Source organism: Mobula hypostoma, chromosome 17 (genome assembly GCF_963921235.1).
Source record: "Mobula hypostoma chromosome 17, sMobHyp1.1, whole genome shotgun sequence".
Lineage (NCBI taxonomy): Eukaryota > Metazoa > Chordata > Chondrichthyes > Myliobatiformes > Myliobatidae > Mobula > Mobula hypostoma.
Window position 1 is genome coordinate 8676124 of NC_086113.1, and position 16951 is coordinate 8693074.

At 40.8% G+C, this 16951-nt stretch overlaps 1 protein-coding gene across 3 annotated transcripts in view; it reads right to left on the minus strand.

The window, feature by feature from the left end:
* Nucleotides 1-16951, minus strand: part of LOC134357822 (WAS/WASL-interacting protein family member 2-like) — a 57568-nt gene that overhangs the window by 20086 nt on the left and 20531 nt on the right. The window contains exons 2-4 of one of the 3 annotated variants that reach the window (XM_063069524.1): nt 7240-7385; nt 3346-3452; nt 541-623 (exon numbers count right to left, since the gene is read on the minus strand). In XM_063069524.1, the coding sequence (XP_062925594.1) occupies nt 541-615 (75 nt within the window). In that variant the 5' untranslated portion in view covers nt 616-623; nt 3346-3452; nt 7240-7385. The remainder of the gene's footprint in view (nt 1-540; nt 624-3345; nt 3453-7239; nt 7386-16951) is intronic. The other 2 variants (XM_063069523.1, XM_063069525.1) reach the window with 2 other exon arrangements.

Sequence of the window (16951 nt, forward strand, 5' to 3'; positions counted from 1 at the left end):
GAGGACATGCAGAGACTTCTTTCAGAGCAGTGCCAGAATTGAACTCTGATCTCCATAAAGTCCCGAGCTGGAATAGCATTGCACTGACCATTATATTACAAAGGCTCTTAGCTTCATTAGCAGGTGTCATGCTAATTTTATTGGTTAAAATTGTTATCAATAGAATTTTGATTATCTCTAGAGTGTGAGAAGACCACAAATACTTTTTATAGTCTTGCCTTTCTCTTTGTTCTCTCAGTGTTTCTCTCTTCTTGTTCTTCTTTGCTCTTGTAGCACTTCAAAAACAATCATAAGTAACAAGTTTTCTGCCTTATTCTAGATTTTAGGAGAGCCTTTAGATCACAAAAGAATCAGGATCCTGCACATCTTAGAATCAATAAAAATTATTTAACTGGAGAATTAAATGTTGACCATCAGTTAAATGGCATAAATCCTTAGCTGTACCACTGTATAATCTTGCTGATTAAGTATCTGCATAACAACCAAAATTGAAACATTTTTAAAAGTTCGTTGACTCCAATTAAGATATTTATGACTTACAGCAAGTGAAGATGGCAGCGAAGGAGCCCCGGATGGAGGAGGAGGAGGAGGAGGAGGTGGAGGTGGTACTGGCATACCCTTGTCTGAAAAGAAATGAGTTCAAAGATTCAAAGTACATTTATTATCAAAGAACGTATGCAATTGTGGCTGACAAGAGAAATTAGGGATAGTATCAATTCCAAAGAAGAAGCATACAAATTAGCCAGAGAAAGTGGCTCACCTGAGGACTGGGAGAAATTCAGAGTTCAGCAGAGGAGGACAAAGGGCTTAATTAGGAAGGGGAAAAAAGATTACGAGAGAAAACTGGCAGGGAACATAAAAACGGACTGTAAAAGCTTTTATAGATATGTAAAAAGGAAAAGACTGATAAAGACAAATGTCGGTCCCCTGCAGACAGAAACAGGTGAATTGATTATGGGGAGCAAGGACATGGCAGACCAATTGAATAATTACTTTGGTTCTGTCTTCACTAAGGAGGACATAAATAATCTTCCAGAAATAGTAAGGGACAGAGGGTCCAGTGAGATGGAGGAACTGAGCGAAATACATGTTAGTAGGGAAGTGGTGTTAGGTAAATTGAAGGGATTGAAGGCAGATAAATCCCCAGGGCCAGATGGTCTGCATCCTAGAGTGCTTAAAGAAGTAGCCCAAGAAATAGTGGATGCATTAGTGATAATTTTTCAAAACTCGTTAGATTCTGGACTAGTTCCTGAGGATTGGAGGGTGGCTAATGTAACCCCACTTTTTAAAAAAAGGAGGGAGAGAGAAACCGGGGAATTATAGGCCGGTTAGCCTAACGTCGGTGGTGGGGAAACTGCTGGAGTCAGTTATCAAGGATGTGATAACAGCACATTTGGAAAGCGGTGAAATGCTCGGACAAAGTCAGCATGGATTTGTGAAAGGAAAATCATGTCTGACGAATCTCATAGAATTTTTTGAGGATGTAACTAGTAGAGTGGATAGGGGAGAACCAGTGGATGTGGTATATTTGGATTTTCAAAAGGCTTTTGACAAGGTCCCACACAGGAGATTAGTGTGCAAACTTAAAGCACACGGTATTGGGGGTAAGGTATTGGTGTGGGTGGAGAATTGGTTAGCAGACAGGAAGCAAAAAGTGGGAATAAACGGGACCTTTTCAGAATGGCAGGCGGTGACTAGTGGGGTACCGCAAGGCTCAGTGCTGGGACCCCAGTTGTTTACGATATATATTAATGACTTGGATGAGGGAATTAAATGCAGCATCTCCAAGTTTGCGGATGACACGAAGCTGGGTGGCAGTGTTAGCAGTGAGGATGCTAAGAGGATGTAGGGTGACTTGGATAGGTTGGGTGAGTGGGCAAATTCACGGCAGATGCAATTTAATGTGGATAAATGTGAAGTTATCCACTTTGGTGGCAAAAATAGGAAAACAGATTATTATCTGAATGGTGGCCGATTAGGAAAAGGGGAGGTGCAACGAGACCTGGGTGTCATTATACACCAGTCATTGAAAGTGGGCATTCAGGTACAGCAGGCGGTGAAAAAGGCGAATGGTATGCTGGCATTTATAGTGAGAGGATTCGAATACAGGAGCAGGGAGGTACTACTGCAGTTGTACAAGGCCTTGGTGAGACCACACCTGGAGTATTGTGTGCAGTTTTGGTCCCCTAATCTGAGGAAAGACATCTTTGCCATAGAGGGAGTACAAAGAAGGTTCACCAGATTGATTCCTGGGATGGCAGGACCTTCATATGAAGAAAGACTGGATGAACTGGGCTTGTACTCGTTGGAATTTAGAAGATTGAGGGGGGATCTGATTGAAACATATAAGATCCTAAAGGGATTGGACAGGCTAGATGCAGGAAGATTGTTCCCGATGTTGGGGAAGTCCAGAACGAGGGGCCACAGTTTGAGGATAGAGGGGAAGCCTTTTAGGACCAAGATTAGGAAAAACTTCTTCACACAGAGAGTGGTGAATCTGTGGAATTCTCTGCCACAGGAAACAGTTGAGGCCAGTTCATTGGCTATATTTAAGAGGGAGTTAGATATGGCCCTTGTGGCTACGGGGGTCAGGGGGTATGGAGGGAAGGCTGGGGCGGGGTTCTGAGTTGGATGATCAGCCATGATCATAATAAATGGCGGTGCAGGCTCGAAGGGCCGAATGGCCTACTCCTGCACCTATTTTCTATGTTTCTATGTTTCTATGCAACAGGTTAGCAATGCTAATTCTCCCGCTAACCTTGCCCCTTTGCCCAGTTAGTCACTCCTCCTCGTTCTGTCCCTGGTCTAGTGTCCCCAGCAGTTCACACACTTTGACCCCCCGTTCTGAACTTGGGAGTTCACCATTTACACACCCCAACAGTAAAACAATCACTAGCTTGGCTAATCAAATCAATCCCTTCAGTTAATGTTCTACTGGTTTATAACTCATAAAAATAAAGATTCTAGACACAGGCATTCCAAACAATTTCATCTATTTCCACTCACTGTTACATTGGTTTGTTGACAGCAGAACAGACACAAAAGACCTGAGGGACAGTTTGAGATGTCCTAATATAGTGCCTTGTTTAGTGGGAGCAGCAGCACTACACCCTACACAGGCAGATTTAAACTCTCAGTTTGGCTTTGCCAAGGGGTGTGGAGGTTGGGTCTGGTGGTTGGTCAATAGTTATATTGGAAAGTTAACGTCAAAGTGTGGCGTGGAGAAAGCCTCTGTATATTTGTAAATTTTTGGACATGCTTGTTTTCATTTGCCTATTAGTAAATACTTTTCTTGCACCTGCCACTAATTAAAACCCCTTGCATTAATGTGTTGTTACGGCTTACCATCTGTTTCTTGTCCAACTGGTGACCCTCGTCGGGCGCGCTGATAGCGAGGTGTGGCGGCAATATGAGATTTGTCTGCCCACAGACAGCCACACAACAAAGAAACACTATGGAACCCATTTAAAGAAAATGTCAAAAACACCCAACACACAGAAGAACAATTCGCGCAAACGGCAAAAAAAACGAGTGAAAAACACTCAGAACAAATTACATCAAACCACAGAGTCATTGAAAAAGCCCAGGATTAGAACAGGTTAATAAGAACGAGACAGAGACAATGGTAGTAGGATTGGACGCTGAGAAAACTTTTGATTCGGTTAGTTGGGCATTCCTATACAGAGTGTTAGGAAGATTCGGCTTTCAAGAAAGGTTTATTAAAGTAATTCAGACTCTATATGACAGCCCTACAGCCCGAATTAAGATAAATGGGGACCTCTCTGACTCCTTCATTTTAGAGAGAGGCACTAGACAGGGATGCCCAATTTCTCCTCTCCTTTTTGCGTTATATATTGAACCACTTGCCCAACTAATAAGACAGAGCGAAATCGTAAAAGGTATCAAGGTGGCAGGGATTGAACAGAAAGTGGCGTTATTCGCAGATGATGTTTTGGTCTATCTGAGTGAACCAGAAAAATCATTTATAGGATTGTTTACACTGTTGGATGACTTTGGGAAAATATCAGGTTATAAAATAAATGTAAAGAAAACGCAGGTTATGTCCCTAAATTATACACCATCCAAAAAATTGCAGGATACATACGATCTTAAGTGGGAAGCTAAATCATTAAAATATTTAGGAATAACCCTGCCGAAGGATCTTTCAACACTGTCACAGGTAAATTATGGGCCATTAATCTCAGAGATAAAAGCAGATATGCATAGATGGAATCTTATCCCCTTTTTAAGTTTAAATTCAAGGATAAATACTATAAAAATGAATATTCTTCCTCGGTTATTGTATCTTTTCCGTACTTTACCGGTGGAGGTGGATGATAATCAATTCAGGGAATGGGACAAATGGATTTCCCGCTTCATTTGGCAAGGAAGGAAACCTAGAATTCGATATAACACCTTACAGTTAGGGAAGGAAGGAGGAGGTATGGTTCTTCCTTGCCTGAGAAATTATTTTTATGCCTCACAGATAACCCCTCTGTTATATTGGTGTAATAGGGAATATAAGGCTAGATGGAAGGAAATAGAATTTGGATTAGTTGACAGTTTTCCTCTTCAGGCCTCAATAGCTGACAAAGGATTGATGGCCCAGTTGGAAAAATTTAATAATGCTTGGATAAATCTTACATTAAAAGTATGGCAGAAGGTGGTTAATTCATGTGGAATTAATAACATGTTAAAACTCTTTAGATGGTGTGCATATGATACCGAATTCCTTCCCAACAGAGGAGATAAAAGATTTGAGCTATGGATAAAGAAAGGTCTTACAACCTACCTCCCATTTATAGATAAAAGAGTATTACAAAGTTTCCAAATCCTGCAGGACAAACATGGCCTAGAACATAATGACTTTTTTAGGTACCTTCAAATACGAAACTATGTTAACCAGAGTTGTAGATATACAGACCTATCAAAAGTAGAATTAGAATTTTTCAAGATTCTGAATTCGGCTTGCAGTTCAATACCTAGTAAATCAGTTTCTTGCCTATATAATGCACTCTCCCATGCTAAAATTGTAAATACACTGTATATTAAAGAGAAGTGGGAGAAAGAAGCGGGGTTGGTACTTTCAGAGGAGACTTGGGGGAAAATCTGCAGCTTTCAATGGTCCTCGACTAATTCTTTGACTTGGAGAGAACATTGTTGGAAAAACATTATAAGATACTTCAAGACCCCATATCAGGAAAAATATAAAGATACAAGTGTGATGTGTTGGAGAAGATGCGGCTCCAAGGAGGCGAATCATTTTCATATTTTCTGGGATTGCCCTAAATTAAGTCTATTTTGGGAAGGTATTCATAGAACATTAGTTAAGGTACTTAGGTCCCAGATACCTCTGAACTTTGAGACGCTCTATTTGGGGCATGTATTGTTCCTTGAACAGAAGGAAGATATAAAGTTGCTGCAGGCCCTCTTAGCGGCAAGTAAGAAATCAATCACTAGAAAATGGCTAAATCCAATACCACCTACATTAGAAGATTGGTACGAAATCATCTTGGAAATATTTAAAATGGAAAAGTTGACTTACTCCCTGAGAACTCAAAAAGAAACATTTTATCAAATCTGGAATAAATGGATTGAATATATAACCCCAATGCGAGCAGACTTTAGATGACTCTCCTAATGATTTATATTGCTCTTCTCATCAACACACTAATATTGCTAACGTAAGCACCCCTAGTCTAAATGTTTGTTTTTTTTTGGAAAATAGAGAATTAACACAAGTAAAGGGAAAGATTTGGGAAAGGGATAAAAAAAAGAAAAAATTAAGTAAATAAGTACATAGGGATTGGATAATTATGTCTGCGGGCAGGAACAAGCATGAACAAATTGGGATATAAACACCTACAATGGTTGGTATATAGGCTTGTATGCAACATTTTGGACCAGTGGAAATGGTCCAGAAGGGTTGTATGGAAACTATTATTACCATTTTTCTTAACAACTAATTTCATTACTTAGCCTAATAGGTTAGATTTACCACAGTACATAATTATCTATTTAAATGTTTATTTTCCTTTTATATCATCTCAATGTGTACTTAAGAATGTATAAATAATTGTAGTTTTATACATATAAAAAAATGGAAAAGGTTATATGTGTGAAAAAAGTACATGATAATTGTGAATTCCTTATCCAAATAAAAATAAAAATTAAAAAAAAAGAAAAAGCCCAGGAGCCTTTACAGCACTTGATTGCATAGGACTCGATAAAGATTAAGGTTAACCTTACTTGTCACATGTACATGGGAACATAGAGGGAAATGCTTTGTTTTTTTGTGTCAGATCAAATCTGAGGACTGTGTTGAGCAAGTGTCACCAAACTTTGTAGTGTTAGCATAGCACGCACACAACTTACTAACCCTAACCCATACAGTATGTCATTGTCGTGGGAAACTAAAGCAAGCAGAGGAAACGCACAGAGTACAACTCCTTCCAGACAGTGGCAGGACCGAACCCAGACTGCTGGTACTGCAATAGCATTATACTAACCCCTACGGTACTGTGCTGGCCTTAATAATCTTCATTTGTCATCACAACTGATCAAAAATGTTAAAATTTTGTGATAATGCTCTTACTAAAGGACAGAAAAATTAACAGTTTTAAATTAAACTGGTAATTGACAAATCCAAAACAACGGAAGGATTTCAAATGACATTAAGCATTTATGATGGTATCCAAACATCCCCAGAGAACTTCCTCGTGCCTTTTCTTGGACATAGATTCAAAATCTACAAAGACGAAGCAACATGCACAAAATGCTGGAGAAACTCAGCAGGTCAGGCAGCATTTATGGAAGTCAACGTTTCAGGCCAAGACCCGAAGGAAGGAAGAGGAAGCCAGAATAAAAAGGTGGGGTGGGGGAGAAAGGAGGGTGGCTGGAAGGTGATAAGCGAAGCCAGGTGGGTGGGAAACGTAATGGACTGGAGAAGAAGAAATGTGCGATAGGAGAGGAGAGTGGACCATAGGAGAAAGGGAAGGAGGATGGGACTGAGGGGGGAAGATGTGCTTTGCTTGCCCTACTTTTCAGCTGAAAGTATAGGCTCAAATCTGTTGGTGGAAGGGGCACAAATCAAAATAATAATATCATTATAAATTCCAGTGAATGCTATTTTAACCGAATTATCTCTGATTGGTAATTAGGCATGATCTACATCACTTTCACAAATTTTTCCAGGGTGTTGTTTCCAGTACCCTAATAATTCCTTGGCATTCCTCTTACCTTTGTTTTGTGGTTTCACTGGGAGCCTTTGCCAAATGAAGTCTTTCAATCACCAGCTGAGAATATCAGGATATATAGGGTACGGTTGGCGGTTCCTTCATTTCCTCCTTGGTGCCGATGGGTAATGTCCTGATTCTTGAAACTTGCTGCACAACAGCCAGAGACAAAAATAAACACATGCAAAAATACCGGCTTAAGCAATGAAAACCTTGAGGTATTTGCATTATCATTTCTACAAGTTATGTAATAATTTGGCACATCCTCACATATAGCAGAATCTCTTTTCATATGATCCTTTCAGGCTCTTGACCCAACATGGGTAACTTCACTCACTTTAAATCTGAACTGTCTCTACAATCTGCAGACTCACTTCCACGGACTCCACAACTCTGGATTATTTATTTACTTTTTGTTATTATTTGCATGATTTATCTTATTTTACATATTGTTTATTTGTCAGTCTTTGTTATTTATAGTTTTTTTTCCATAAATTCTATTGTTTTTCTTTATCCTCATCTCCATTCTAAAGGAACGTCCCTCCAGTCTGAGGCAGTGTACTTTGATCCTAGATTTCTCTAGTATTGTGATTGAAAGGCTATATGTAAATGAGGAAAAGGAGGAAACCAACTGCTCCCCTTCCTCAGATAACTTCTGTGGTCAGAAGTACAGGAATTGGAATAGTGACAAGTTTGTTTTGTATACTCTTCATATAGATCAATTCATTAGACGGTGAGTGCACTTGGGCACAATGTAGAATGAAGTGTAACAGCTAGAGAAAGTGCAGTGCAGGTAACAATAAGTCAAGGTCAAAGTACATAAATGTTAGCATGTACAACCCTGTTATTTGTTTTCTTGCGGGCATACTCAGTCAATCCAAGAATCAGTGAAGAGCTGCACCCAACAGGAGACAGTGAGAGTTCTGAGGCTCCTGGTACCTTCTTCCTGAAGGCAGCCATGGCTTGGGTGGTGGGGGTCCCTGATGATGGATGCTGCTTTGATAATGGATGGAAATATGTATATGTTACTTATACTACACTGAGATTCGTTTTCTTGCAGAAAGATCAAAATAATGTGTGGTCAAGTGTCCATCTTATCATGCTAGGAAACCATTTCATAGTCTTATAACAGTGGAGTAGAAACTAGCCACAGGGTGGTGAAGTTGTGGAATTCATTGCCACAGACAGCTGTGGAGGCCAAGTTGTTGGGTATATTTAAAGCGGAGGTTTATATGTTCCTGGTTCTTCTGGGCGTCAAAGGTTATGAGGAGATGGCAGAGAATCGGGTTCAGATGGATAATAAATGGCAGAGCAGACTTGAGAGGCCGAATGGCCTAATTCTGCTCCTATGTCTTGTGGTCTTGTGTTTTCCTGTAAATACCTACAGGAAAATGAATCAAAAGGTAGCATATGGCGACACATGTGCACTTTGATAATAAATTTTCTTTGAATTTTGCCTTGACTTTGGAGAGTGAAATGAGGTATTATCAGGAAGGCAGACACTTAAAGACCAAGCTACAAGTCATTGCTAACTCTTTGCAGGGCCATAAATCAAATATTTGCATATCGGAGATCCTCTTCCAACTCCAAACCTTGTACAGTACTACACTGTTCACAGTAAAGTTTTAAACTTCCACGTTGTGTCTGTGAACAACAACATATCAATTAAATAAAAGCAAGTAAATGGGAGGTGGCTTTAACTGGTGTATTCACATTGCAGCAAGAGACAGAGAGAGAGAGAGAGAGACAGAGAGACAGAGAGACAGAGAGAGAGAGAGAGAGAGAGAGAGAGAGAGAGAGAGAGAGAGAGAGAGAGAGAGAGAGAGAAAAGACAATGCACATGCATAGACAACAGCGCACGCGCAGACAATAGATCAATACGTGGTGCTAAGTGGGGGGGGGGTCATTGCACCAAAAGAAATAGATCCGTACATTAGACTTCCTCCCCCTTTAGATTAAAGCAACATAAAATTGTATGTGTACATAACATTCAATTTCCCTTTCACAAACATATATTCCAAAAATAAATGCTTTCACAATAACAATCCACAGATAACTTCACAGTTCTAAAGGTTCAGTCTTTTGGGTGGTGCTCTGTTTCTTTCAGGATAGAGCCTCTAGACCTGCGGAGTGGCATCAGGTTTGGCAGGTGTCTTGTCTAAGACGATGTTCTCAGTTTCCAGTGTCACGTTGCTGTCAGTGACATCATCACTGAGAGGCAAGTCCTGTGACTGTAATGTGTCCGTCTTGTTGGATGAAGTCAACTCAGGCATGTTCTTCGGTTGAGCATCCAGTATCCAGTCCACATGATGTCCCCATGCCTGATCTCCAACATCCAATGTGTATGTCAGTGGTCCAGGTGTCCATTTGTCTTCTTGGTAATCACGTACTAGGACTTCCTGTCCAATCTCAAAGCTCCTTGCTGCTTCACTTGGCAACTGGCTTCAGTGTTTATTCTGTACTTCCCTCCAGAAGTCTCGTTTCAGGAGGTCTATGTGAGATCTCAGATTCCTGCTCATGAACAACATAGTGGGTGTTTGATTTGTTGTTGCATGAACAGAGTTCCAATACACAAAAAGGAAGTTGTCCACGTTGTGCTGTAGAGGAATGTCCTCTTTGTCCATTGCTGGGTGGTGGGGAGCTGACTTGAAATGCCCGATGCTATTATTCTTCATGAACAGTTGGAATTCTATTAACATGTATTGTGATCCGTTGTCACTCACAATTTGTTCTGAAGAGCCATTTCTGGCCAAAATGGTCCTCGGGGCAGAGACAGTCTTTGCTGAGATGGTTGACTTCAATCAACCATCAACTTCGGCCTCTTCAAATGAGCGTCCACAGCAATCAGGAACATGGAGTCCATGAAAGGCCCAACAAAGTCAATATGTACTCTTTGCCATGGTGAAGATACCCACTCCCATGGGTGTAACGGTGCCTGTGGGGGTGCATTTTGAACTCTTTGGGATCCCAAGCAGTTTTAGGCCAAGTTTCCAATCTATTTCTCCATTCCTGGCCACCACACATAGCTCTGGGCTAGACTCTTCATCTTGACTGTACCCAGGTGACCTTCATGCAGATTTGCTAACACTCTGGTATGCAGTTTAGAGGGAACCACAACACGAAATCCATACATCAGTGTCCTTTGACATATTGACAGTTGGTCTCATCTTACTGAGAACTCTGAAAGTATAGGGTTACCACGAGCTGGCCATCCTTGCATGGTGATTTCATAGACTTTTGACAAGTTTGGGTCATTCCTTGTTTCCCTTTGTATTTCAGAATTTGTTACCGGCAACTGGTCCACCAATGTGGTGTGGAACACTTCTGTTGGGTCACAGTATGAAGACTGTATATGTTGCCAATACTGGAAGATATGACAAGCTATCACTGTTGGTACCCTTAAACTCTATGTCATAAGAGTGGGCTCCTAGGAACAGTGCCCAACACTGCAACCGGGCAGCAGTCATCCCTGGAATTCCTGTTCCTGGGATTGAAAATGGACACAGGGGTCTAGAGATCTGTCACTAGCATAAATTTTTGTCCATGGTGGCAGTGGCCGAACTTCTTTTTTCCTGATACTAGAATGAGGACCACTCAGTCAATCTGTGCGTAGTTGCGTTCAGCGCTCGTCAATGATTATGAAGCAAACAGAATCAGGCGTTCAGATCCATCTTTCATTCAGTGTGACAAAACGGCTCCAATATCATAAGGGGATGCATTGCACGCCAGTCTGATAGGCAGCGGTTGGTCAAAATAGGTGAGCAGTTTATCTGATGTTATTAGTCTCTGTTTCCTTGAAATGCTCTTTCGGATCTTTCTGACCATTCTCACTTTGCTCCTGTCTGTAACAGTACGTTCAGCACTGTAGAAATGTTTGGGAGAAACTGGTGGTAATAGTTTACAAGGCCCAGGTATGACCTCAGTTGTGACACATTTTTCAGTTTGGGTGCCTGAAGCACTGTTTTAATCTTCTCTTGTGACTTATGCAAGCCGTGCTTGTCAATGACACGTCCACAATATGAGATTTTATTCTTGGAAAAAAGCTCACATTGGTCTCTCTTTGCACTCAGACCACACTCACTCAGCCTGGTAGGCACTTTACCAAGGTTCAGCAGGTGCTCATCCTGATTTTTGCCTGTCACTGTGTTCCTTATATATTTTGGAGCACAAGGTCCATTGCTCTTTGCCAAATTTCTGGAGATGACATGATTCCAAAGATGAGATGGTTATACCGGAACAATCCCTTGTGAGTGTTGATTGTAAGGAAATTCCTGCTTGACTCCTCAATCTCCATTTGCAGATAGGCCTGTGACAATTCAATCTTTTGGAAACCTCTCCCCGCATGCCAAAGATGCAAAAATGTCTTCTATTCATGGCGGGGATAACTGCGCAGTACGCAACACCGGCTCATCTTGAAATCCCCTCATATGTGAACGGCTCTAGCCTCCCCTTTCTTGATCATTGGGACAATGGACATGGCCCAAACGCTCCACTCAACCTTGGAGAGAATTCCAGATGCCTCCAAGCTGTGAAGTTCAGCATCCACTTTAGGACATAATACGCAAGGCACTGGACCCGCTTTATAGAACCACAAACAAGAGAAAATCTGCAGATGCTGGAAATCTGAACAACACACACAAAATGCTGGAGGAACTCAGCAGGCCAGGAGGCACCTATGCAAAACATTACAGTCAATGTTTCAGGCTGAAATGCTTTATGGAATCTTGGTGTTGCTGTTTCATCCAGTTCAATTCTGACCTTCATGCCTTTGACTTTACCAATCCCCTTCTCAAAACACCTTCTCTTTAGCGTTAAGCAGCTGTGCCAGTCTCTGGTTACTGCTACCATTTGGGCGGCCCTTGACTATTGATGTCACACTGAGAGCTTTGATTGAGTTTCAGCCTACTTGGATTTTTCTCAATTATTCATGTCCAAAAAGTGCTGGCCCTCCACTTTTCAATAGATAAAGTTCTAACTGTTGTGTTTGGCCTCCATACATCACATTTACTTTCAGTTTGCCTTTGGGGGACACTTCTTCAGCTCTGTAAGTCTTTAGTATCACTGAGGTCTTCTCAAATGGTATTTCGAAAACAGTCTGTTGTCATCAGCCTCTGGAGTTATGGACAAAACTAACCCTTCATCCAGCTCCATTTTCAGTTTTACACTGGACACATCTATTGTAATCCAGATGATTTTGTGATCTGCTTAAGTTATACTATGCAGTTCTACGCATGACAATTCACCTTTGTCAGACTATGTTGCCTGATTCTGTTTTACATTCGGTACCTTTATGCATTTTCTTAGTTTTGAGTTTGAAACTTTTCACTTAGTTGTGCTTTTTGTCTGTGTTGCACACTCTCTCCATGTGACCTTGTCTGCGACACTTTCTGCACACTTTTTTCTTGAACCAACAGTCATTTGTATCGTGGGAGGATTTGCCACATTGATAAAATTCTTGGCTTTTTGCAATGTTCAGGGACATTTTGTATAATTCACATTCTAACCTCCCTTTCTGCAGTTCTGCTGCATCCTTTGCTGCAGTCTCTAACGATATTACAATGGCCTGTTCTGTAGGGTCTCTTTCAGGCAATAGCCTCTTTTGAGTGGTTTGACTACGCATGCCACGTACAAGTTTGTCCCCAATGCATCAAAAAGTCCATCTCTGAATTCACGGTACTGAAAAAGTTTGCGCAGTCCTCAAAGTAATCAGGGAAGCTTTCATCTTTTAACTGGTTTCTTTTGTAAAATCTAAATCTCTCAGCTATTGCCGGTGGTTTAGGGCTCAAGTGATTTTGTAAGATTATAACAATTTCATTGAACGTCTTGCTTTCTGGCTTTTCAGGAGTTACTAAATTGCTTTGGAGACGGTATGTCCCTGCACCCATTAAGCTAAGAAGCATATGGGGCCTTCCTCTGCTCCTCCACATTCTTCACATCACAATACGGTTCAACCCTCTCCATACACGACTTCATTAGCACTATCAAATTCATCAACTTTCCCGATTGAAGCCACTGCCATGTAATTTTCACATTCAATTCAGTGCGTCTTTCCCTATGACTTACGCACGGGTCCTCCGGCTTTCTCGTGCTGTTTAATTCTCGCTGTTTCGTCCCTTATCTGTCGGCGCAGTTCATGATATTTTCTGGCATTCAGGTTCGTACTCATCACTAATTTGTTGTGTCTGTGTATGACTACGTATCAATTAAATTAAAGCGCGTACATGGGAGATGGCTTTAACTGGTCTATTCACGTTGCAGAGAAAGAGAACAATGTGCATGTGTAGACAACGGCTTAAGCACAGACAACAGATCAATATGTAGTGCTGGGGTGTGTGGTCATTGCACTAAAGGAAATCGATCCATATATTACATGTGATACACTGTATGGAAAAAGATGGCTCCAGCAAGCAATGCGAGTAACAGTGACATCCAGATGGTTCACGAAACACTATGTCGTTTATGCCTTTTTCTTTCAAATGTGGTTCTGCTTCTGTCAGAACCAATGATCTACATTTTGGTAGTGCGTTTTTGGGCTGTTTGAATGATCTGGTTGTCTCCGAGGATGTCCTGTGAGGTTTCGAGCAAAGTGTGCGGCCTTGAGGCCAAGAGGCCTAGAGACGGGGTGCAGCCTTAAGATCGACTCTATTTCCCACTAATTGAAGCTTTGAGGAAGATCAAAATCATCAAGGCTAGAGCAGAAGGCGAGTGGGTGTTCAGTGCTGCCTACCTGCTATTTTGGGCGAGTTTTTAAAAATTGGGATGGCCTGCAGATAATGAACAACACAGCACTAGATTGAACTGAATATGCCTGGGTTCTTTTGATTTTGTGTTTTATGTCCTGTGTTTTTCACTAATTTTTTTGCTGCTTGCATGATTTGTTTTTTTTTTGTGCATGGGGGATGGGGTTTGATTATCTTGTTTGAATAGTCACCATGGTTTTCTTTGTTTCGTGACTGTCCGTAGGAAGATAAATCTCAGGCCTGTATACTGCATACATACTTCAATAATAAATATACTTTGAATCTTTAATTAAAGTGTATAGGACTTCTTCCAATCAGGATCACCAGTGGAAACTGTATGTCCACTGACTATTGTTATTATTATGATCCATTTTAAATGATTGTTCACATCAGTTCTAATTCTCCTTAGAAGACTAATAAACAGCAGTTGTGGGAAAATAGGGATGAAAAGTCATAGTAAAAATATATTTATTTAAAGAAATAAGAAGATGAAGGGAAATTCTGAAATGCACCTGTTGTTCTGAGGGTAGTTTTACATAAACCTACTGGATCTGGCACAGCTGACAAGCAGCTGCTTTCTGTCAATGCTTGTAATTGATTTGGGTGATACATTACGCAAATGTGTATATTGCGGCTTTATTTTCTTGTAACACACACAGTTGTTTTAAAAACTACACTGCATGCCAAACATCGTGCTGCTGCCGAACTAGAAAGTTCCCCTTGGAGCTGCAATTATCATTTTTTAGCCAAGCAGATATATTTGGAAAGTCGATCCATATTAATAGAGATTAACAAGCAGAGTTTCTTTTTCATAGATTCTTATTTGGCATTGCAAGAATTAGACTAAAATGGTAGCAATTCTAATTGTTTCAGCATTTTCAATATTATAAGATAAGATTAGCTTTGTTTGTTGCATGTACGTCGAAACATGCAGCGAAATGCGTCACTTGTGTCAAATCAAATCAGCGAGGGTTGTGCTGGGCAGCCCTCAAATAAAAAGATTCAAAGTATCTACATAGAATACAACTCTGACTTTCGTACTAGAAAGTCTTGCAGGGAGCCACAAAAGAAACACTGTAGAGCCCATTTCCAGAAAAACAACAAACACCCAACGCACAATAAAAAGGACAAGTAGCACGAACAGCAAAAAATGAGCGAATAGCACATAGGAAATCAATCAAACCAGTAGCATTGAGCTTAGTTCAGCAAAAGAAAACAGTACCAACAGCTCACCAATCCTAACTGTACATCTTTGGAACGTGGGAGGAAACTGGAGCACCTGGAGGATCCCATATAGTCACAGGGAGAATCTATAAACTTCTTGCAAACAGCGGTAGGAATTGAACCTCAATCTTACAGCATAGCGCTAACTACTATGCTATCATTTGTAATCCAGGGAGCGGGAAGCGCAGAATCAAATATCGCTGTGATGATTGTTCGTTCTAGCATCAATTGTTTGGCGACAATAAAGTATAAAGTATCATAAAATTATGAGGGGCATAGACAGGGTAAATGCAAGTCTGAAGTGGACTGAGACTAGAACTAGAGGTCATGAGTTAAGGGTAAAGGTCAAATGTTTAAGGGGGAACCTGATGGGGAGCTTCTTCACTCAGAGGATGGTGAGAATGTGGAATGAGCTGTCAACATTTAAGAGAAATTGGGATAGGTACATGGATGGGAGAGTTATGGACAGCTAGGGTCCAGATACGAGACACTGGAACTAGGCAGAATAATAGTTTGGCACAGACTGGATGGCCAAAGGGCCATTCTTTGTTGTAGAAACGTCGTCTATGATTTCTGAGTACAGCAGAAACACAATGGCAGAGATGCTAGAATAACAATCTCTGGCAGCTGTGGAATTTAAATTCTTTTAATGATTAGTTTTAGTAATGATGGCCACAAAAACAATTGGTTTCTTGCTAAAATATTTGATTCATGACTGACCTTCACAGGGGGAGTTTCAAATGTTCATCCGATATGGTTTCTATCAGGGGTTCCTAAGCAGAGGTCTACGGACCCCTCGATTAATGGTAGGGGTCCATAGCATAAAATAGGTTGGGAACCCCTGGTCTATATGAAAGTCCAGGCCCACTCTAATTGATTGACCCAAGTGCCCTCTGAAATGGCCATCTCGATATTGGGTGGCTCACCATGACCTTCACAAGGACAATCAGCTATGGACAAATCCTGTGCATGTCATCAACACCTGCATTCTGAAATATTAATAATTTAAATAAATAAAAATCATGTTATATTTTAATTTCCCAGACTTGTATTCGTAGGGTAAGAGTTTCAGAAACAGATATATTATCACTGACATTTGTTTGGTGGCAGCAGTAGAGTGTAAGACCGAAATTACTGTAACTCACTAACATAAATAGTGCAAAAGACAAGTAATGAGGTACTGTACATGAACCATTCAGAAATCTGGTGGCAGAGGGCAAGAAGCCATTCATAAAGTGTTAAGTATGAGCTTTCAGTCCCCTGATGGTAGTAATGAGAAGTGGGCATGCCCGGGATGGTGAGAATCATTAATGATGGATGCCACCTTCTTTGGGCACCAACCTTAGCACTAGGGAAGGTTGTACTCCTGATTGGCCAAATCTATAATCCTCTCAGCCTCGTGCGATCCTATGCATTGGAGGCTTCATACTGGACTGTGATGTTACCAGTCAGAATGCTCTCCACCACACATCCACAGATATTTGCTAGAGTACTTGGTGACATAGGAAATCCCTCCAACTCCTAATGAAGTACAACTGCTGGTGCATCTTCTTTGTGACTGTGTTTTTCCCCAGTTGGTGAAATGTGTCCAATTCTTTCAACTAACCATTTCTAAAAGGAATTCCCATTGGAAGATGTTTCCCAGTGCCAATGCAATCTAAAATGATCCAGTGAAAACCTGCACATTATTCGTGGCTGTAGTTTAGCAAATGCTATTATCAGATAATTAAAATAATCAAAGTCAAAGAAAAT